At 36.1% G+C, this 23459-nt stretch overlaps 3 protein-coding genes across 3 annotated transcripts; all 3 read left to right on the plus strand.

Annotated features, from left to right (window-relative positions):
• On the plus strand, positions 1 to 5654 carry LOC131938703 (chymotrypsinogen 2-like). Its single transcript, XM_059296832.1, has 6 exons — positions 1 to 52; positions 163 to 343; positions 1118 to 1254; positions 2542 to 2679; positions 4630 to 4769; positions 5233 to 5654. The coding sequence occupies exons 1-6, from the start codon at positions 1 to 3 to the stop codon at positions 5389 to 5391; spliced, it is 807 nt and encodes a 268-aa protein (XP_059152815.1). The 3' UTR covers positions 5392 to 5654.
• An 856-nt stretch (positions 5655 to 6510) lies between these two features.
• On the plus strand, positions 6511 to 16403 carry LOC131938661 (uncharacterized). The gene is made up of 14 exons (XM_059296778.1): positions 6511 to 6573; positions 8019 to 8181; positions 8933 to 9095; positions 12041 to 12078; positions 12242 to 12263; positions 12655 to 12779; positions 13040 to 13202; positions 13525 to 13562; positions 13890 to 13911; positions 14352 to 14408; positions 14950 to 15006; positions 15149 to 15220; positions 15810 to 16041; positions 16263 to 16403. The coding sequence occupies exons 2-14, from the start codon at positions 8026 to 8028 to the stop codon at positions 16393 to 16395; spliced, it is 1278 nt and encodes a 425-aa protein (XP_059152761.1). The 5' UTR covers positions 6511 to 6573; positions 8019 to 8025; the 3' UTR covers positions 16396 to 16403.
• Positions 16404 to 17602: 1199 nt separating this feature from the next.
• LOC131938684 (uncharacterized) lies at positions 17603 to 22013 on the plus strand. The gene is made up of 5 exons (XM_059296813.1): positions 17603 to 17733; positions 18057 to 18171; positions 18437 to 18562; positions 19358 to 19478; positions 21202 to 22013. Exons 1-5 carry the CDS (start codon positions 17668 to 17670, stop codon positions 21443 to 21445), a joined length of 672 nt encoding a protein of 223 aa, XP_059152796.1. The 5' UTR covers positions 17603 to 17667; the 3' UTR covers positions 21446 to 22013.
• The last annotated feature ends 1446 nt before the right edge of the window (positions 22014 to 23459 follow it).

The following is a 23459-nucleotide window of genomic DNA, read 5'->3' on the forward strand; positions in this document are numbered from 1 at the left end:
ATGTCTCTGTTTCACAGAATTAAAAAGGTTTTACAAGAATTTTCAGATCCGGGTTTTTATTTCAAGAGTTAAATAAAAAAATAATATTATTATTTGTCTTTATTTAACTGACATTTTGAACTGAGGTATCTAAATACGTGTTGGTGTTTTTGTATTCTGTAGCAGATGAATGCGGTATCGCCAACAACTTTAGAATCATTGGAGGGAGCTACAGCTCAGCGTGTGAGTTCCCTTGGATGGTGCTAGTACACGACATCTACCACGACAACAAATGTGGTGGGGCCATCCTAGACCAGACTCACGTTCTGACTGCTGCACATTGTGTGGCTAGGATCAAATACACGTGAGCTAATACTTCATAGCTAGGATCAAATATACGTGAGCTTTTCCTTCTCAGCTAGGATCAAATATACGTGAGCTTTTCCTTCATAGCTAGGGTCAAATATACGTGAGCTTTTCCTTCATAGCTAGGATCAAATACACGTGAGCTTTTCCTTCATAGCTAGGATCAAATACACTTGAGCTTTTCCTTCATAGCTAGGATCAAATATACGTGAGCGTTTCCTTCATAGCTAGGATCAAATACACTTGAGCTTTTCCTTCATAGCTAGGATCAAATACACTTGAGCTTTTCCTTCATAGCTAGGATCAAATATATGTGAGCTTTTCCTTCATAGCTAGGATCAAATATACGTGGGCATTTCCTTCATAGCTAGGATCAAATATACGTGAGCTTTTCCTTCATGGCCGCGTGGTAGCCAAACTCAAGTACAGCAGACAAACTAACAACAGACAAACTAAAAGCAGATACAGACTCTCAGCAGATACACACCCATAAAAAACAATTACATCAACCACAACTACCTCAATTACAGCAGTTGAAAGAATCAAATTATCACACATTTGCAGCTACGGCTAAAGGCTCATAATTATAAGAGACACAATTCAGCAGACATAATTACCACTTGCGCCCTGCATTTACGTAACTATGACAGATTACACAATTTTGTCATATACATCAACAACATACACAATTATACAATTATAACATCTACCAATAACAACAGACGAGACAATGACAGCAGACAGACACTTACTCCAGACCCATCTATCACAGGATCAAACCAGAACATCTGAGAGTGTACACAGGTAGCTCTGTCTTGGACTTTGAGAACGGCTTGGACGCTGCCACGATCAGATACGTCACTTTAGTGACACCGCATGAGGACTTCGGTGTTGCCAAGGGTTACCTAGGTGAGGTCTGGAGGTGGCAAGTCTCTGGTTGTTTGTTTTTTGCTATTTGTTGTCCTTATGTATGTGATGATGCCAATGTGGGTTTGTGATATATCTATTTTGTTAAGGCCAATGTACATAATCTTTTTCTGTTTGAACCCAAGCGGCAGATAAAATAGAGTTTGTCTTTTTCAATAACGTCAACATACAATGAGATAATGTGGCCAGCACTATGCCCAGCCGTCTTTTGTTCCCTAACGAGAGTTAGGTAGGCCATCCATTTGAGTTGGGTGACTCAGGGACGTCCTTTAAACTCGAGCCCGGGATCCTAACTCGAAACAATGGGGTTAGCAGTCGTCAGCTCTACCATTCGACCACGCCGGCCGGTGTGTTTCCCATGTTGGATAGTGGCATATATGTTAACTAATGTTGGTTGCTGCTAAATGTTGCAGCTGTTGTTAGTTTTTTCTGTTGATGTTATTGTTGGTTTTGTAATATGTTGAAGTTATTGTTGGCTGGTGGGATACGCTGACGTGACTGTTAAATGGTTGGATGTTTTCACCAACGATAAACTTAAATCATTTAAAAATAAACCGGGAGTGATCTCCCCTAAACTTTCTCGAATATTCTTATATAAAACAACAGGGTATGGTAACTCGGGATATAGTTATGATTTTTAATCCATTTTAAATACTTAAACTTTTTAAAATAGCATAGAATCTCATAAAAAAGAATTGCCGAATAAAGATGTGTATAATAGAGCGGAATATTATTAGTACTTTATAAACTCACATGCGTTTTTGAGAAATCGGAAATAGCGTAAATTAGTACTTCCGGTCAACGGAAATTACTCAAAATTTGACAGAAGGTAGAGATATAGATCTTTACTTACATGTGAAATTTCATTTATCTATCTGAAATAGTACTCAAGTTATAGGCTTTTGAAAAATTCAAAGTAGAATAAGTTCCACTTCCGGTTATCGGAAATCGCTCAAAAGTTGATACGAATCTACGATTTTGATAAAATACTTATATATAAAATTTCATCAATCTAGCTGTAACGGTACTCAAGTTATCGTGTTTACACACACACAGACAAACACACACACACAGAGACATACGGACAAGATTACAAAATTATGTTTTTTCCGTATCAGTGAGGTGTAAAACGTTGAGATTTGTAAAAATCTCGATTTTTTTTTTTTGCACAATTATAAGATTTTCTCTATACTTCGTATACACGAGAAAGTAAATATATTCATTTTACGACTTCTCACACCGGTACATATTGCTGCATGTCTATCCCAGCCAACGACCTCGCTATCCTGACGCTGAGCGAACCCATACAGTTTGACCCTTGCCACGGACCAATTTGTCTGGCAAACGGCACCAAATCTACACAGAAGGCATCACGGTGTAAGGTGATGGGATGGGGGCTTTCATCAAGTAAGTATAGCTGGATAGTGAGGGATTAGGGGCTTTTATGAAGTATGTCTGGGAGGCGTTGGTCTTGAGAATTACATCAAGTAGGTATGGCTCGGTAGTGAGGGATTAGGGGCTTTCATAACGTATGTCTAGACGGTAACGGTTTAATGACTTACTTTAAGTAAAGCCAGGTGGATTGGGATTGGGGGTTTCATCAAGTAAGTATGTCTGGATGGTGTTGGTCTTCAGACATACTTTAATTAAGGCTGAATGGGCAGGGATTCGGGTTTCCATCAAGTAAAAGTGGAGAGTTCCATCAATCGATTGAACAGTGTAAGTAAGCAGTCTATGGGAGAGTCATGCAATGTAAACTTATCCCATTACATTTCCGTGTTAAATTCAACACGATGTAACAATGAACCGTATATTTATAACACAACCAGTTCTAAAACTTTATCCTGATACAACCTGCCCTAATGTCCACAGCCAACCAAAACTTTATCCTGATACAACCTGCCTTAATGTCCACAGCCAACCAAAACTTTATCCTGATACAACCTGCCTTAATGTCCACAGCCAACCAAAACTTTATCCTGATACAACCTGCCCTAATGTCCACAGCCAACCAAAACTTTATCCTGATACAATCTGCCTTAATGTCCACAGCCAACCAAAACTTTATCCTGATACAACCTGCCCTAATGTCCACAGCCAACCAAAACTTTATCCTGATACAACCTGCCCTAATGTCCACAGCCAACCAAAACTTTATCCTGATACAACCTGCCCTAATGTCCACAGCCAACCAAAACTTTATCCTGATACAATCTGCCTTAATGTCCACAGCCAACCAAAACTTTATCCTGGTAAAGCCTGCCTTAATGTCCACAGCCAACCAAAACTTTATCCTGATACAACCTGCCTTAATGTCCACAGCCAACCAAAACTTTATCCTGATACAATCTGCCTTAATGTCCACAGCCAACAAAAAATTTATCCTGGTAAAGCCTGCCTTAATGTCCACAGCCAACCAAAACTTTATCCTGATAAAACCTGCCTTTATGTCCACAGCCAACCAAAACTTTATCCTGATACAACCTGCCTTAATGTCCACAGCCAACCAAAACTTTATCCTGATACAACCTGCCTTAATGTCCACAGCCAACCAAAACTTTATCCTGATAAAGCCTGCCTTAATGTCCACAGCCAACCAAAACTTTATCCTGATACAACCTGCCTTAATGTCCACAGCCAACCAAAACTTTATCCTGATACAACCTGCCTTAATGTCCACAGCCAACCAAAACTTTATCCTGATAAAACCTGCCTTAATGTCCACAGCCAACCAAAACTTTATCCTGATACAACCTGCCTTAATGTCCACAGCCAACCAAAACTTTATCCTGATAAAGCCTGCCTTAATGTCCACAGCCAACCAAAACTTTATCCTGATACAACCTGCCTTAATGTCCACAGCCAACCAAAACTTTATCCTGATACAACCTGCCTTAATGTCCACAGCCAACCAAAACTTTATCCTGGTAAAGCCTGCCTTATTGTCCACAGCCAACCAAAACTTTATCCTGATACAACCTGCCTTAATGTCCACAGCCAACCAAAACTTTATCCTGGTAAAGCCTACCTTATTGTCCACAGCCAACCAAAACTTTATCCTGGTAAAGCCTGCCTTATTGTCCACAGCCAACCAAAACTTTATCCTGATACAACCTGCCTTAATGTCCACAGCCAACCAAAACTTTATCCTGGTAAAGCCTGCCTTATTGTCCACAGCCAACCAAAACTTTATCCTGGTAAAGCCTGCCTTAATGTCCACAGCCAACCAAAACTTTATCCTGATAAAACCTGCCTTAATGTCCACAGCCAACCAAAACTTTATCCTGATACAACCTGCCTTAATGTCCACAGCCAACCAAAACTTTATCCTGATAAAACCTGCCTTAATGTCCACAGCCAACCAAAACTCCAACGAGAAAAACCTCAAGTCTGTTGATGTTGCTGTCGTGTCGGACGCTACGTGCCGGTCGATCTACAAAACAAATTTTGACGGAACAATATTCTGCGCTGGCTCGCGAGGGAACGGCTATTGCTATGTATGTTACTAAATATAGAACTGTTTCACACAATTATATAGCCCACAGAACCTTTTTTTTGTAAATTTTGGTTTAAAAAATTGCTATAAAACGGGTTGTCAGAACACAAATATTCTATTCAAAATCTCTTTCCACAAAACACAGCTACTAAAAAATTTCTACACAAAATTCTACTAATCTAAATATTTCTTTTAAAATTATTTCTTTTGCAAAATCATTCTTTAATATCCTTTTCTACAAAACTAATTTCCCACTTAAATTCTATTTTCGGTTCCCAGCTAAATTTTCTTCTATTGCCATCTTAGTAAGCTTCACACACTTCAAGAACATGAACTTTTAACCAGACATCTAACAAATTTAAATACAATTTTGTGTGTTAATAAATCGACATTACTTATTTTTAAAAAAACACATAAGTAGACATAACGTCAGACAATGGAAGCTAATAGTATGTACTCACCAGGGGGACGCAGGCGGACCACTGGTCTGCAAGGAATCAGACGGACGCTACTACGCCTACGGTATCGCTATCGGCAACATGGGCGACTGTTCAGCCACGGCTGAGTTCTACACCAAAGTCTCCAGCTACTTCAGGTGGATTAAAGAGAAGACGGCAGCGTAGGGCTAAGCTGAGTCCAGTTTTTCTAGCAGGAATTTCTCGGATGGTGTGGGGTGTCCCCATAGCAAGTCTAATGCCCTCCCTTTCCCCCTCGCACATACCATGCAGGAAATAAAAAAATATCAATTTTATAGAAACTATATACTTTAGCCTTGAAGTTTTATATACACCCAACACAATGTCTGAAAGAAACCCTGTCTGTTTCGTGCAGCTTACCACAATAGTTAACTGGTAATCTTGTATTAAATCTTGTTTTATTTTACTCACAAATTAAAGCAAAATTCATTTCGATTAATGTGATGTTTATTTTTCAATTGTTGTGTTGTTTTTTGTTGTTGTGATTTTCGGAGTAGTAAAGTTAATAGATAGTTTATTTGTGACTGTAGTACCTTATAATTATACAAAACGAATTGTGTCTGCTTGTCATTTACTAATGAAAAAAAATAGCAACAAATACTTTCTCTAACTATAAATGTAATCTATTGTTGATGCAGTAAACATACTCACTGGTCACATAACAGTTACTGACAACAATAACGCAACATTTAACCACCAGTTTCAATGCAATCCCGCCCTGGGGACTGGCGGGGTTGGTAAAGCTCATGTTTGCTAAACCGAAAAGTCCAGAGTTCGAACCCCGGTCAGATGAGGCTGGGGACAGATACCCGACTAGGGAGAGAAAACCCAAAATAAAAAAAATAAAAAACTGCTTCTTTGTAGATTGTTCTTGAATGGACAAAGACTATTGAAGCAAATCCAGAAAGAAAAAGCAGGCTGAAATATGAGTTTCCTTTAAATTTTGCGCATAACATGTTGACATGTAATACTTTAATTAATTGTATTGGAAGAAACCCATTCCCACTTAACAATTAAGAAATAATAAGGAGAATCACTCATTCACAACTTTTAACCCAATACCGTCTTTTGTTACTTATAAATTCACTAAAAACAAACACCAAATCACTGTCATTTGTTTACCAGATCTATGAATGCATTAAGTTCGCCGTGATTTTCATTGATCTACACAACTACTATAATCTCTGTGTCACTATAAATAGAAGTTGACATGGCTAGGATATCGATTGCAAACACATGGGGAAAACCCGAGGATTTCCCGATAACCATTCGGATTATATAGGTGGATCCCGATTCCTAAACCTTGTAGTTGTACGGTAGATGTTAAAGGTAACTTTCACAACATTAACTTCAAAGTAAGGTTCTATAGTAATATAAGCTTTATACTTGTATATTATCTTTAACCATATGATTCATTTATATCGTTATATTATTAAACTGCTACGTTTTAATTGAACAGTACAACTTCATAACATTCGTTTTAAAAAATCGTGCTCGGTTTGAATTTTTTTTTTTTAAATTCGACCAAACGGTTAGAATTTTTTTTTTAATTCGACCAAACATAAATGGTTGTTATTTTTTTGGTCAAATTTCTCACAGTAATAAATTTTTGTGAATGCGTATAAACGATAATTTGAATAGAAATAATATTGGTAAACGACAGTAACGTGCTTTCAGTTTCAGTTTAGTAGAGGTGGTGTTTAACTTGTATGCCGCTCGGTCCGTGTTGACCTACATTTTTAAAACCTACACACACAGTAAATAGAGTGTCAGATTAAGTGTGGTTCGTATGTTTGACGCTAACTCGCTTTTTAAAGATATCGCTGAATTTAATTGTATGCTAAATATTAATCATTTACATAAAAATAGCTCTTTAATTATTTGAAGAGGAGAAGCTAGGCCTATAAACATTGTGAATTAAATTAATGATTACACAGCTCAATCAACAATTAAATTAAAGGCCAAAATCAGTATAAGAGGATTATTAAGAACTGCGTTTCGAAAATTTAATCAAAAGTCATAAGAAATAAGTACATGGACTCAGTGGCGTAGCGAGGTCGGGTGTCACCCGGTGCGGCACTTAATGGTGTCACCCTCCCAGAGGCGTAGCGACCCTTCCCGGGGACAAACTTTCAAATTTTCGATTTGCACCCCCCCTCAAGTTTTCGATTTGCACCCCCCCCCCTCGAACTTTCGATTTGCAGCCCCCCCCCTCAAGTTTTTCTCTATATATTTTGCTATTTTTTGCCTTGGTGTCACCCCCCTAAATGGTGTCACCCGGTGCGGTCCGCACCCCCCGCCCCCCCCCCCCCTCGCTACGCCCCTGCATGGACTAAAGTAAAGCTAGATCTAGGCGTATTCGATTTGATCAAAGTGATGTACCCTTATATATCAATCTTTTCTGTTTTGCTAACCAAGTAAAGCTGATTGCAGTATATTTTTTTAAATTTTTGATAAATAGTTTAAGCCGGTAATCACACACCATAAAAACCCAACCCATTGGTGGTATTCATCTTAATTTGAACATACATTTGTTGCCAAGATACTTTATTTAACATTTTAGTGACTAGGCTAATTAAACAAACAAAAAAACCCAAACATTTCTTAACGTATGGTTGAATTTCATATGCATATATATATATATATATATATATATATATATATATATATATATATATATATATATATATATATGTGTGTGTGTGTGTGTGTTTGTGTGTTTGTGTGTTTGTACGTGTGCTTGTACTAACTGTTCCATATGTAAATTTATGCAGACAAAAAATGGCGGAAGCAAAAGCCAGAATTGAAGAGGAGAACAATCTGAACGACAAAATCGCTTCAGCGATGAGAAAAACTTTTGTCAGTCAAATCAATGCTCGAAAATTCTTAGGCCACATGAGAACAAAAGAAAATAATTTTTTTACTAAGGAAGATTACGTGAGTATAAGTTTTTATAAAGTAAAGTATAGATTTCTCTTTAGACTGAGTGATCCAGTGGGTAGGTGTAGTAGAGTGTATACGTTTCCTAAACTTGGCATGTAGAGTGGTCAGCGCTATGCCCAGCGCGTTTACTTTCCGTTACAAGAGTTAGGTACCCATCTGAGCTGGGTGGACCCAGGTTCGTCCCCTTGACTTGAATCTAGATTCGAACTCAAGACTTTCAGGTTAGCAGTCTAACGCACAACAAAGGCGTAGCGAACCTTCCCGGTGACCGGGGACAAACTTTTCGATTTGCACCCCCCCCCCCTCAAACGTTCGATTTGCACCTCTCCCCTCAAAATTTTCATTTTCACCCCCCCCCCTCAAACTTTCAATATGCACCCCCTTCAACCTTTCAATTTATTTTTCCAACCCATTTTGGCGCCCCCTAAGGTCGGCGCCCGGGGACATATGTCCCCCCCCCCCTCGCCCCCCCCACCCCCTTGCTATGCTACTGACGCTCAATAGCTAGGTCATACCGTCCCAAAATTTTATATTTGTACTATTTTTCCTAATCTTACACCTGAAATAATTCATGACATCCTGGGTTAATGAGATGACGTAGCTTTAGATGAGACAATTATGCCAAGTAGAGAAAAGAGAATACTGTAGGATTGAACAAGGAAACGATTGGTAAAAAGGTAAAAATATGTATAGCCCAAACATTGTGAGAAACGAGATTTATCGTTTATTTTTTTTTTCCATGAAGGAATATTTTGATATGCTGATGTTCCAAGACGCTAGAAATGTAAACGAAGAGATATTTGACACACTGGTCAAGTACATGGACTGGTTTGACTGTCTGATTCGAGCTGTTAGTGATGCGAACCTTCATCTGTCACATCTGGTTCAAACATTTTCTGATCTAAGAGGTATACTAATCTATCTTTCTGAATACTTATATATATATATATATATATATATATATATATATATATATATATATATGGTGCCCTGTCAAAACGGCCCGGGACAAATCGACCCCGTCAAAACGGACCCGTTAATACGACCCCGTCAAATCGACTCCCGACAAACCGACCCCGTCAAAATAGCCCCGTCAAAAGGGCCCCGACTTATTGGCTCCCGTCAAATGGGCTCCCGTCATATTGACTTGCGACATATAGGCTCCCGACAAATGGGCTCCCGACATTTAGGCTCCCGACAAATGGACTCCCGACATATTAACCCCTGACAAATAGGCTCAGGACATATTGGCTCCCGACAAAGCGGCCCCCGACATATAGGCTCCCGACATAAGGGCTCAAGACAAATGGGCTCCCGGTAAATGGGCTCACGACATTTTGGCTACCGACAAATGGGCTCCCGACATATTGGCTTTTGACAAAATGACTCCTGACATATTGGCTCCAGAAAAATGAATGATATGACCACTATTGGCATAAAAGTAACCATTGTGTCCTACCTCCAATACCACCATAACCTCTTTTTAATGCCCGAATGAAATTATTTTTTCATGAACCAACATTAATTCACAAATAAATCGAGCCCTTAACAGCTAAATTCCACCAATTCTAAAGTTTTGATAATGTTTAATTTACAACAGAAAAGATCTGTTGCTTAAAAGCGAGCACAGAAGTGTAAATGTATGATATACATGATGTTAACATGATAACACCATTTTGTTTTGATAACCTACAAGCACAGTGGCGTAGCGAGGTCGGGTGTCACCCGGTGCGGCACTTAATGGTGTTACCCCCCCCCCCCCCCAAGAGGCGTTGCGACCCTTCCCGGGGACAAACTTTCAAGTTTTCGATTTGCACCCCCCCCCCCAAACTTTCGATTTGCACCCCCACCCCCTCAACTTTTTCTCTATATATTTTGCTATTTTTTGCCTTTGTGTCACCCCCCTAAATGGTGTCACCCGGTGCGGTCCGCACCTCCCACCCCCCCCCCCCCCCCCCTTCGCTACGCCCCTGTACAAGCATATTGCAGTTAGGAAGGTACAGCGTGGACCCTTCTCCCCACACAATGAGTTGGAACAGCCTATAACCGACTCAATTATGGATGTCATAGATAGATGACCCTTAAATTAAAACATACTATATTTTATAATAGATAAACTAATATAAAAATAAGGCCTGCCGAACAAGATATGCATACGTTGTATTACATAAGAGTGTTGGATAGGCTAACTTTAAAGAATATTGATGAAGGGGTCCCACTGGCAGATGTCATATTCAATGAGAACACTTTGCCGGGAGACTTAGTCTCTACAGAAACGGTATTGTCAGTGCAGTGGCGTAGCTAGGATTTTTGGGCCCCTATGCAAAAATTATCGTCAGCCGTTAGGCCAGTGGCGTCGCTAGGTTGGGTCTCACCCGGTGCGGCACTTCGTATTGTCACCCCCTCCCAGGAAACAAAGCATATATATATATATATATATATATATATATATATATATATATATATATATATATATATATATATATATATATATATATATGTGTGTGTGTGTGTGTGTGTGTGTGTCGGCCTACATAGGCCTAAAATTTATATATATATGCCACATACTGGTACACGTACGTGTTTAAGCTTTAATCACTGCTGACTTAATAGTAACGATGTTTATCTACAGTCTGTTTATAATACAGTTGGATGTAGCATTGTTTTCTTTATAGTTTACGTTTACGTCATGGTGTCACACCCCCCCCCCCCCCCTCTTGATATAATTTTCGATTTGTACTTAGAAGACTATTTAACTGTAACTAATGGATCTGGAAAATGGCATTTCATTCTATAAATTTTACAATTTTTTGCCTTTGTTGTCACCCCCCCCCCTAAATGGTGTCACCCGTTGCGGTCCGCACCCCCCGCCTCGCCTTCGCTACGCCTCTGCGTTAGGCTACAGAGGAGTTAAACGAAGAGATCAACTTCTACTTACGATGGATATTTTTTAATATATAAATATTCTGAAGGCAACATTTTGTATCTTATATGTCCTGATTTTGTATTTATACTATATTATTATGTTTGCCTACTACTCCTAAAAAGTTTATTTATAGGCTGATTCTCTCAATGTCTTGCACGACAAAGTGATATAGCCTGTAGTGTTATTATAACGATTGGGCTCTGTTTGACCCACAAACACTGAATCCCACTGCTTTTTGGAACTTTTAACCTTTTTCTTTTTTTAAATTATTTATATGTAACAAACATTAAAATTCCATTGTAAAAGTTTTAATTTTTTATGAGCGAAAAGGGCCCCTATGTGCCTTGGGCCCCCATGCATTGTTTACGCTAGCTTTACGGTAGCTACGCCACTGTGTCAGTGGTCCTTTTGTCTGGAGCCAAATTGACAGGAGCCTTTTTGTCGGGAGCCAAAATGACGCTAGCCTATTTGTCGGGAGTCGTAATGACGGGGGCCGTTTTGTGGAGAAACTAAATGGCGGGAGCCTATTTGTCAGGAGCCTTATTGACTGGAGCCCTTTTGTCGGGAGCCTATATAACGGGAGCCTATTTGTCGGTAGCCTAAATGACGGGAGCCTATTTGTCGGGAGCCTATATGACGGGGTCCATATGTCGCTGGCCCTTTTGACGGGGCCGATTTGACGGGGTCGTTTTGACGGGGTCGTTTTGTCGGGGTCGTTTTGACGGGGCTGTTTCGTCATTGGCCGAATTGACGCCGCACGATATATATATATATATATATATATATATATATATATATATATATATATATATATATATATATATATATATATATATAATTACCTAATATCTAAATGTATATATTTATTTTTCTGCGTCAATTAATAAATGCATTTAAATATCCGATCAAAAACAATTTTTATTATAGATGGCGTAGTAAATTCAAAAGAACAGTCGTCATTTGAGGCAAGATACAATTTATATAATAAAATTGTAATTTCATAATTGTTAAAATATTTTTTATTTTAAATTTACAATTTGTTTTTATCATTACATTATGCCATTAGACAACATAATTTCTGTATTCAAAATGTAATATACTGAATATTTTTAACATTTTGATCTCCAGAACCCTGCAACACAACATGAAGGTGAGTACTTAAGTTTCGCCTTTGAACTTTATATTGGTAGGTTATGGAACGAAAGGACGCCGGACAGTGTCTATATTCGCTAAAGTGTTTAAACTAATCTTTAGGATATTGCAGTTAAGCCATCCTAAGAAAACGATATTTGATATAGACTTATTCAGCTAGATAACATTAGCACAGTATAAGTCAATGAATATAAGACAAGCTAACAGATTATGTACATATGCGATCCTGACTATAAAATGAATAAAGCAATCATAAGAAGAAAATGAATATTTTGCAACATCCATAACCTTTAAAAATGTGTTTTTGTTAAAATTTTTGAATTGTTAAATTTAAAAAATAAAAATTAAAAAAAAATATTTAGTGCTGATTTTATTTTTATACATCATAGATGAAGCTTTGAACGCCAAGATAATTCTTGAAATTAAGGAAACTTTTATCCGCCGTATTAACGCCAGGTCTTTTTTAAATCACATCAAGCAACATGAAGCTGGTATATTTTACCAAGAAGACTATGTAAGTACATTGTTTATTAACTGTATTACATTTTATGTTACTACTGTATACTTGTTGTTTTATTGATTGTTTCGACACATGAAAAGTGAATGATAACTATATCATTGTAATATATATATATATATATATATATATATATATATATATTTATATATATATATATATATATATATATATATATATATATATATATATATATATATATATATATATATATATATATATTATAAATCTTTAAAACGGTTCGAATTGATTTACAGGAGCTATTTGATGAGCTTATGAAGAAGAACTGGAAGAATGTAAATGAAATTATCTATGACAAACTGGTCAAGAAAAAAGACTGGTTCAAATGTTTAATCAGGGCTGTCAGCAACCCAAACCTTAACCAGTTGGATCTCGTGAAAACATTCGAAGATCGCAAAGGTTGGGTCAGCGAAAATTGACATTACAGTTTTAGTGTCTGATATTTGTTTCTCACATAATAGTTTGAAGAGGCTAAGCTATTTTAATGACACTTAAGATATTTTGGGATTGTTCTAATGTTTAGTGACATCAACTACTTTCTCTATGATCGTGGTCTCATTCAGTTTAAAATACTTTCTAATAAATGTATCAACCATGTTTAGGGGAAGATGATTAAATGACATTACAATTATATCTACGCTTTCTCTAAAGTGTTGTTGTCTAGATACAGCCATCATAAAAAAACAAACACAAACATAATATACTACTTTTACAATCTCAGAAATGGCGGAAGAAGATATCATGACATCCCCCGATCAAGTATGTAATTCTATCACAATTTTAAGATATATTAGAAATAAATATAACTACATTATATCTTAATCTTTTAATAATTTAACGTTTGAGGTATGCTTGGTCATTAAACATATTCAATTAATAAAAATTGAATTTATAAGTTAAATTTTAGCATCCAGTTTATTTTTAAAATTTTAATCGTTGATCTACGTGTTTGAATATTACACACTGTGTGGGAAGAGAGTTAACCCGGTGACTTTAATCATGATCACATTTTCTTGCATATAATTTTATAAAAACTTCGTAAATTAAAAACAACATTTTAAAAAGCGTTGAATATCTGCTTTACAGACTGTATATACACCATCTAACTGTAAGTAGAACCATCTCTTTTTTTTCTTACTTTAATGACATATTATAACGAAAATACTGATGACTGTTAAGAAAATCATTCATACGCCAGTCGAGGTTAAAAAACCACGAATTTGTAGTAGGACAAGTACGATTCTTTGCAATCATTCGTTAGTTTGGAAGATATGTATAGATATATAATTTTAGCTAATTAATGGATTTCCGTTTCCGCTATAGCGGACTATATTATTTTGATGCTCCACAATTATTTTTTGTTTAGCTGTTATTACAGAGAAATAAACAATAAAAAATCGAATAAACAAATGATATACTTTTATAACATAATGAACAATTAAAACAGTTACTACATTATTTGAGGTTTTGTGTTTTAATATAGAAAAAAAAATGTAATGTAAATTTTAAACGAAATACGAGTTGTTATTCATATTGTATTTTTAAAAGCACCGACTTCAGAAGAGTCAGAAAGTGACGATGAAGTAACAGTACAAAAAAGCCAGGGTAAGGATATAGCATCAATATAATATATTAAATTTGCATATATAATACGACCTACATGTCTTTGTATTATACTTTATATGATCGTATACGTTTTCGTTGTAATAGCTTAAATATGTATAAATACTGTTTTTCTTTGGTATAATAGCATCTAAATTGTATGAATAAAAAACGCCTTAATGTAATAGTTTACAAAAGAAAATTGAATGTGGGTTGGTCGAATTGGGCATTTGCAATGTGCTCTATATACAAGTTGTAAATGTGTGTGTTTTAAATTTTTTATAAATTATTAAAAAACAATGTTAATTAATAACGTAATGTGTTTGAATGTATATTTTTCGGGTTATTTGAATGTTGGGACAGTAGTCGTGTCTTATGTCTGTCACAGTTGTACCTTAGGGCAAGTGATGTATATGCGTATATCCAACAAACGTACCCTTTTAACTTCACCTTTGCGACTAGCAAGTAACACAATTAAAAAAAAACTGCAATAGAAGTTTTAAAGTTTGAATGTTACTCTAATAATATAACGTTTTCTGTTTAGCGTCTAATACAGAGGCCGTCACGTGCAAAGACCAAGAAAGTGATGAAGAAAGTCAAAGTAAGAATAACAAAGTAAAATTTCCTGTCAACATATTGACGTGTTTCAAATGGATGTTTTAAAGTATAATTAATATTCATTTAGAAAAATTATGTATTTTTACATCCCAGTCTGGCGAGACAATTTTTTTTTTCTCTTTAAGGCCATGCTGTGAAGAAAAGAAAACTTAACGAATCAGACGATGCATTTTCAAAGACCGTAAAAGGAAAGCCTGGTAAAAATATTTTGTTTGCTATTATTTATTTAGATATCCTCAAAGCTCAATCTAAGCCACACTCACTTTGCTGAGCCTTAGCCACTGACCAAACTGGAGTATCTCTATACGAATAATATTTTCAACCTCCGAAATTAAATCAAGTCAGCGTGGTCGAGGCGGTAAAGCTCATGTTAGCCAAACCGAAAAGTCACGAGTTCGAACCCTCGGGCAGATGAGGCTCGTTAGCCAAAAACAAACAACTGCTGACATAGTTTTTTCTTCGTTGGACAAAGGCTATGGAAACAAATCGAAAAATCGGAGTCAATAATCTCAATAACGTTTAACCGGTTGACACGTATACTTAATTATGTTGGAGGCGTGGTGGAGTCGGCAAAGCTCAAGGTTGTTAAAATCGAAATCAACGTCTCGAGTTCAAACGCTCTGGCAGATAAGGCTCGATCCCTTCCAAAACTAAAAACAAGGATGAAGAAATGCCGAGAAATTTAAAAAAAATCCTTCTTCGATTTTGTGTTTGTTTCTTGAGTTTTCAGCGATCGTTTTGATTTTCTTAATTATACAGTAGTGCTAATGTCATTTGTTTGACCAGGCTGGTGTAGGTGCGGGTACTGTGACGTCAATGAGAAATTCAACCACGTTTGCTGCGTTGACCTTCACAAGACCATAGAGAAAAACAACGAACGCAAGAGAAAAATATGGGACGTGGACAAATGTGTTATAAAATGGCCAAAGGTTTTCAAAACTGCTTTAAGTCAGAAGTTCTTGGAAAAAGAAGATAACTGGAGAAGATACAAAGTTGAAATGGATCCTACTAACAATCCGTAAGATAGTTTATTTTAAAACTTCCCATATATCACTAAATCAGATTATTAAGTTTCTTTTACAGTTGTGTTTATGACATTGGGTGTCATATATATATATATATATATATATATATATATATATATATATATATATGAATTAAGTAAAACCTAATTTGCAGTTTATGATTTATTGTTTTGTAATGTTTTAATTTGACTTATGTGTTCTTATATTATTTCAGGCTTGTTCTTTACCAACTAGGCTGTTCATACTTTCGACGTTTTGTAAGCGGGGAGAAACCTGAGGAAAAGATATACGCTATACCTTCGTGTGTCGACAAAAAACTAAAATCTCGTTTATTTGATCTTAAATAAAATAAATTTGAATGATTTTTCCACCTATTTGTTCTGATTAAATGTATCTGTGATCGTCATATTGTATTATTATAACTTAATTTCCCTTAATTCTAATACTTTAAATTAAGTCACTATTAATGCAAATTATTGATAGGAGACAACCGACGAAATCAAAAGATTAAAAAATCAAACATTTGTTTTTGCATTTTGTTTGGAATTCACTAAGGTCCGACAATATACATAAAAAGATGTACCATAATAAACGTTACTCATTTGACACGAACGACACGATCCGTATTTAACATTGAGTTTGTAGTAGAGCTCATGGTTGCTAAATCGAAAAGTCCTGAGTTCGACCCCCCCCCACACACACACCAGGCAGATGTGGCTAGATGGCTGGGGACAATTAAGAACGAAGAAAAAGAAGTAATAGAACATTAATTCTTACTCAATAGCCATAAAAATATAACGATCTTGTCGCCGTTATTTCATTCATAACTACTAACTCTTGGACACTAAGGTCAAGAAATTTTTATTTGAAAACGAGTAATTATATGCTTTTTGTTGTATTTGTTATAATCATTTACATGTGGTCATTTTACACATCTATTAAACATTCATTTTTAACACTACTTTGTTTGAATTTTAGTTCTTCTTTAATAAAGCCAAATTGAACTATTGATAATATCCAATTTAAAATACACTAGTTTTAAATCATTTATCAAATGTGTGAGCGTTATAGTTTAAAAAAAAAATAGGTTAGATTTTTATTTGCAATTTATATTAAATATAATATCTACATTTAAACAAGATCATTTTAAGGGCGTCCCCGTGTGTCTTGGGCACAAAAAAGAGAATGTGATATTTTTGCCTCACACATATAGTATCTTGTTGTTCCCTTTAAAAACTGCGCATTGTTATACATAATTCCGATAAATAGAAAGTTTACTGTAATGTTAATTTTTTTTCTTCATATGCTCATAATAAACATGCTTTTTTTTCGTCCACTTATTTGGTTCCTGTTTGTTAATCCTGATCCTATTTTAAACCCAAGAAAACCCAGGCACTGCCCCCCCCCCCCTTTCCGTTCATATACAATATTTAAAATATTTTTAAAAAAATGGCGTCTCAAAATAATTGTGTTTACCTAGGATCAGGGAAGTAAAAATAATTAGTGCAATTTTAATTACGTAGATGAAACCTGTATGTATGTAAACAGTGACAACCGGAACACAATACATGCTTTATAAACGGCCGTTTGCAGCATTGGATCAGTGAACGAGGGAAACCATGGAGATTTTGCTACTGGTTAAGATCGTTACACTGGCACTAGTGTTTCTGGTAGCCTCAGCCAAGGTAGGTTCTATTGCAAGTGGCCAAGGATATTATATTAAACATGAAAGAATATTTAACTTAATTTTCTGAAGTAATAATTTCAGTCTTTACTCGCTATCGAACACTCTATGTTTTTTTTCTTAAATTAACCTATTGAATCTACAAGAGAACATTTTGTGTAACTATCATTCAAATGTAAAACCCATTTATATTATTTCCTCCTGAATTTGTGTTTAAATCATGCAATTATATTTCGCCTTGTTTCACAATGAAATAATCCATGCATATTTCACCATGTTATTCTAAACGATGCCTAACCCAACTGTGCTATCCTCGCTCAACAGCAGTTTACCAAAGACGACTATGACGCGTTCTACGACTTTGAAACTGGTGACAAGAAAGAAAACGAGAGTGTTGTCGTGCATGTTCCATTCACTGGGTCTGGATGCAGTACAGTTGGTAGATACAGATGTGCATACGTTATACAAATACACCTACATAGCCACAGTGTTTCTTTCAGATTTTTTTCTCCTGGGGGGGGGGGGGAGGCGCAATTGAAATGTTAGGGGGGGGGGACGGTTTCAAATTTCCATGGGGGTGGACACTGTTAAAAGTATATATTTTATAAATATATATTTCATTTCTTGGGGGGGGGGGAGGAGGGGGTGTATAGAAATATAATTCACGCCAACTGTCGTGTTCTGCATGTTGGAAATATTTCCAGGGGTTCTCAAAATAATGCTGTCAAAGGATGACGTTCAGAAGAAGCGGGTGTTGGTCGACATGGAAATGACGTCCCCCACAGGCTGGCTTTTTGACCTAGGAGACTCAGACACCAACAACGGCTACGGTAAATTTTTTGTGAGATTTATTTTATTTAAATTAGCCACTGTAAACATGTACTTTTTTTTTATTTATAGTAAATTAGGAAAAATAAACAAAATCAACTCATCTAATAACCCCGAAAAAAAAAACTTTAGTACAATCAAATCACGAAATTTTTTTCCCTTGTTTAATATTATCAGTAATTTCAATTCAAAAGAATTACATTTAATAATAATACTAGTTTTCTATTGGTTTTAATCACCAAAGTTATCAAAACAATTCGTAGAATTACGGAAAAAAGTTTCTTTCAGTTAGTGTTTGATAGGCCACCAAGTAAAAACATTTTAAAAATTACTTTATTATATTACATGATTACATTTTAGTCATTTTAGAATTTTATTAAGTATCATTCACAATTTTAAAAAAAATAGGCATTCATTCAGCTGGGTGTATAATTAAAACAACAGTTAGTATCAAAGCTCGTACAAGAAAACATTGTATGCATCCAAACATCGACTGTACTTTGAAGCTGATGCCGCATTTTGTGCTTTAAATCTAGCTGGAGACTTGATGACACAAAGCTTATGTCAACTATTGTACTTTTGCTCTAGCTAGACATTCAATGACACAAAGCTTATGTCATCAATTGTACTTTAAATCTAGCTGGAGACTTGATGACACAAAGCTTATGTCATCAATTGTAATTTTAATCTAGCTGAAGACTATAATGACACAAAGCTTATGTCATCTATAGTAATTTTAATCTAGCTGAAGACTATATGACACAAAGCTTATGTCATCTATTGTAATTTTAATCTAGCTGGAGACTCGATGACACAAAGCTCAGACGCTGAGGTACAAGGCTTAAACGGATTTTTATCGGCCTACAACAGCGATAACGGCGGCAGTGGACTGGCGTTTAGCTTGCCCAACAAGTTTACGTAAGGAAACTTTATGTAAATGATGGAAAACTTTTGCGCTAAAAGACAAGGTAGAAACAAAGTATCATAATACATTCAGACGACGGATAGATGAATCACATAGACACAGATAACAATACACAATATACTCACACACCCTCATACACATATACACACACACACACACACATATATATATATATATATATATATATATATATATATATATATATATATATATATATAATAAGTAAGCTTTTAAAATATCTTGTCGTAATATTATACTTTCCCCCTAAATATGTGTGTAGTTTCGTTTTTATTTTTTTCTTATTTATCAACAGTTACATTACTGATAAAAAAAAAAACTTCCAACTTATATACCCAACAATATATCTAATTATTAACTAATATAAATAACAACCAATGTTACAGTTTGACCAAAGAAACAAGTCGTAAATTTTAACGATACATTTTACAGAGGCGTAGCAAGGGGGGGGGGGGGGGCGGGGGTGCGGACCGCACCGGGTGACACCATTTAGGGAGGTGACACAAAGGCAAAAAATAGCAAAATATATAGAGAAAAACTTGAGGAAGGGGGGTGCAAATCGAAAGTTTGAGGGGGGGGGGGGGCGCAAATCGGAAGTTTGAAGGGGGGGAGGTGCAAATCGAAAATTTGAAAGTTTGTCCCCGGGAAGGGTCACTACGCCTCTGGGGGGTGACACCATTACGTGCCGCACCGGGTGACACCCGACCTCGCTACGCCACTGCGATACAATGACTGATGCAGTTTATAATAATATAATAGGGAAGAGGGACTAAATCCGAAAATGCTAAATTGGTGGAAATGGTAGGACCTAGTAACGCCACTGAATTTCTCTCTCGCATCGCTTAATGGGGGGGGGGGGGGGAGCGAGGGGGAGATAGGAGCACGTCTACTGCTCTCCCCCACGAAATACTAAAAAAATATAGATAGAAAGTTCATACTTTAAACAGGTTCCGAAATTCTACCCACCACCCTATGAAATTTTAAGAGTGCACTCCCCACCTTAAGTTTAACATTTATGCCTGAAAAAAACCCTGGTTTCCTTTACATCCGATCCTCGATCTCAACTTTTTAGTCCATCTTTTCTTAGTTACTATAGTTACGAGAGAATAGTTAATATATCACACGGCGGGGAAGCAGCTGACAGAGGTTGGACTGTCATGTGAATCTTCCACAAAGATTGCCGGTGATTGACAAAAGTGGAATGTCCTTTTTGTGTGGCGGCCCCATGTGTTTGGGGAACAAAAAGGAAATGAAGATTAATTAACATACGTCACATGTAAATATTGCAACACAATATAATTAACTGCGACTGTGGTAACAAAAAATATTATTCTTTCTTGCATCAGACTTACATATAGTAATTAGCTATGTATGTTATTAATTATACATTGTGACATCGATTACAACGATCTTTGACAGTTCGTGGTTTTATTTAAGATAATAAACAACTGAGGTATATTAAACATAAACAACTGTAATGTTTATTTTCCTCACTCCTGTAGGTATACAGATGACAGATTAATTTTAAACTCTGTTTACTTCGTTCAATTAAAAACAATGGTGGGCAATTCTTTAATTAGACTTGAGCTCATGACTGACTTAGTTATTCCCCTTGTTTTTTCTGGACATCATACTAATGCTATTTTTATCCACAAGCTGGTGAGACTATTAATAGTTCATTCCGCCTTTGTTTAACAGCAACCGTGTGACACTGGTTGCCGGTGACAGTCACGTGACCTGGATATTTGACGATGACGTCACCACGACCAACTACTTCTCAAGCCCTGGCCTCTACGGCCTGAAAGGTCAGTGGCAGTGTGAGGGTGCGGTCAACTATGACCTTTACCTTGGCATCAACGGGGTGGTGTATGGCGCCGCTTACTCGGGACGCACAGGGAGCGGAGTGTGCCGAGTCGGCTTGAAGATTTTACCGGAAATTTAATGCATATCAACTGAGAGTCTTCAGAACACATTTTCTTTCCTTTTTGTACTTCACTATTATTATTAAGCTTATGACATTACTAGCTCATTACGTATCAATGTTTAGTTATCCACTGAGATATATTAATTTTTAATTTATCTTATAAAAGTGAAAACAAGGAATTCATATTTGGAAAAAATAAATTATTTTGTTGTTAACACAGTAATTTTATATATTATTCAAAGAAGATTATAGTTGTTTTTTTTTAAAGTTGTTAATTGATTTCGCGTTTGATTTTCTTTTTAGAAATAGCTTTTATCAAAATGAATTTTATATTTATATTTGTATTTTAATCGTTTAATTTTAGCATTGCAGATAGTAATCACTACAATTGGTTTTTGACTTGTATTCTATTTTATTTTGAAAACGTGTTGCATTTCTTTTATTAAAGTACATTATTAGAAGGCAGAAACATGAAATATTATGAATTGTATATCTATTAAACTTACTATACACTACTAAACATTAAATTTTACAAATTTTTTGTGTTTTAATTATTAACGTTATTTAATAAACAGATATAATTGCATCACAAATCTATTGATTTATTCCCTGTATGAGAATGTTCGTGCCGTGTATTATCATGAATATATAGATTCCTTCCCTGTATGTAGAACGACTATATGACAGTACACGTATTTGCTGAACATTATAACTTTATTTTACATATGTCCACATCTTTGAGTTGAGACAATTAAACAATAAAGAATAGTTGAAATAGTATAAGAACAGTCTACGAACAGAGTGACATGGTGACGGCAGTGGCGTAGCTACCGTAAAGCTAGCCTAAGCAAGTTTGAGGGGCGGGACTGCAAATCGAAAGTCTGAGGGGGGGGTGCAAATCAACAGTCTGAAGGGGGGGAGGTGCAAATCGAAAGTTTGTCCCCGGTCGCCGGGAAGGGTCACTACACCTCTGAGGGGCCCCACTTACACTTTTTGCATAGGAACCCAAAAATCCTAGCTACGCCACTGGTTGACGGCATACATTATTCTATACAGGTTCGTGCACCTTTCCACATTACACTTACCATTCTCTGCTCACGACATCAATGAGCGAGATTAACAAAAAGCATGGCAAAACATGATTAATCTCTCCGTTGGCCAGGTATTCTACTTCCATACAAGTTTATGCAATAGCTCCATTTCATTTTTTTCTAATTCAAATAATTTCTTACTAAGTGTTGTATTGTTATTTTAAACTATACTGGTGCTTATCTAGATTATGCGATTTAAAATTAGGACATAATCGAAGTGTGTTGACAAGATTTAATAACCTAATTTTGGAAAACTATAATAATAAGAAAAACGAAAAGTGTCATTGAAGCAGAAAAATGCATGACCATGTGGTAAAAAATGACTGCACGTGTTCTATGTAAATCTTATCTAAAGAGAAAAACTAACTGGTAATTGTAAAAGTCGCGGACGGACCCGAACAAAAAACCGTAAGTTAAGAATTTCTAAAACGGCAAATTAACATCCGCAGTTCTACAATATATATATATATATATATATATATATATATATATATATATATATATATATATATATATATATATATTTATATATAAAATAGTCGCAAACTATTGAATGTTAGACCAGTGGCGTAGCCAGGATCGTCTCAAGTGGGGGGGGGGGGGGGTCCAATTTTTACCCGAGGACAAACTTTCAATTTGCACCCCCCCCCCCCTCAAACTTTCGATTTGCACCCGCCCCCCTTCAAACTTTCCATTTGCACCCCTTCCACAAACTTTCGATTTTCACCCCCCCTCATACTTTATATATATATATATATACCGAGGGGTCTATGGGGGGGGGGGGGGTTATGACCCCCCTAACCCCACCCGCCTACACCACTGTGTTAGACAAACCAACGTTCAATTAAGTCTTGTTAGTTCCAACTTATTTTATTTTGCTCAGTAAATCGATAATTCTCTATCATCAATACACGCAAAAAAGAAAACAACATAAAAACAAC

Source organism: Physella acuta, unplaced genomic scaffold (genome assembly GCF_028476545.2).
Source record: "Physella acuta isolate Inbredline_101_S28 unplaced genomic scaffold, ASM2847654v3 ptg000255l, whole genome shotgun sequence".
Taxonomy (NCBI): domain Eukaryota; kingdom Metazoa; phylum Mollusca; class Gastropoda; family Physidae; genus Physella; species Physella acuta.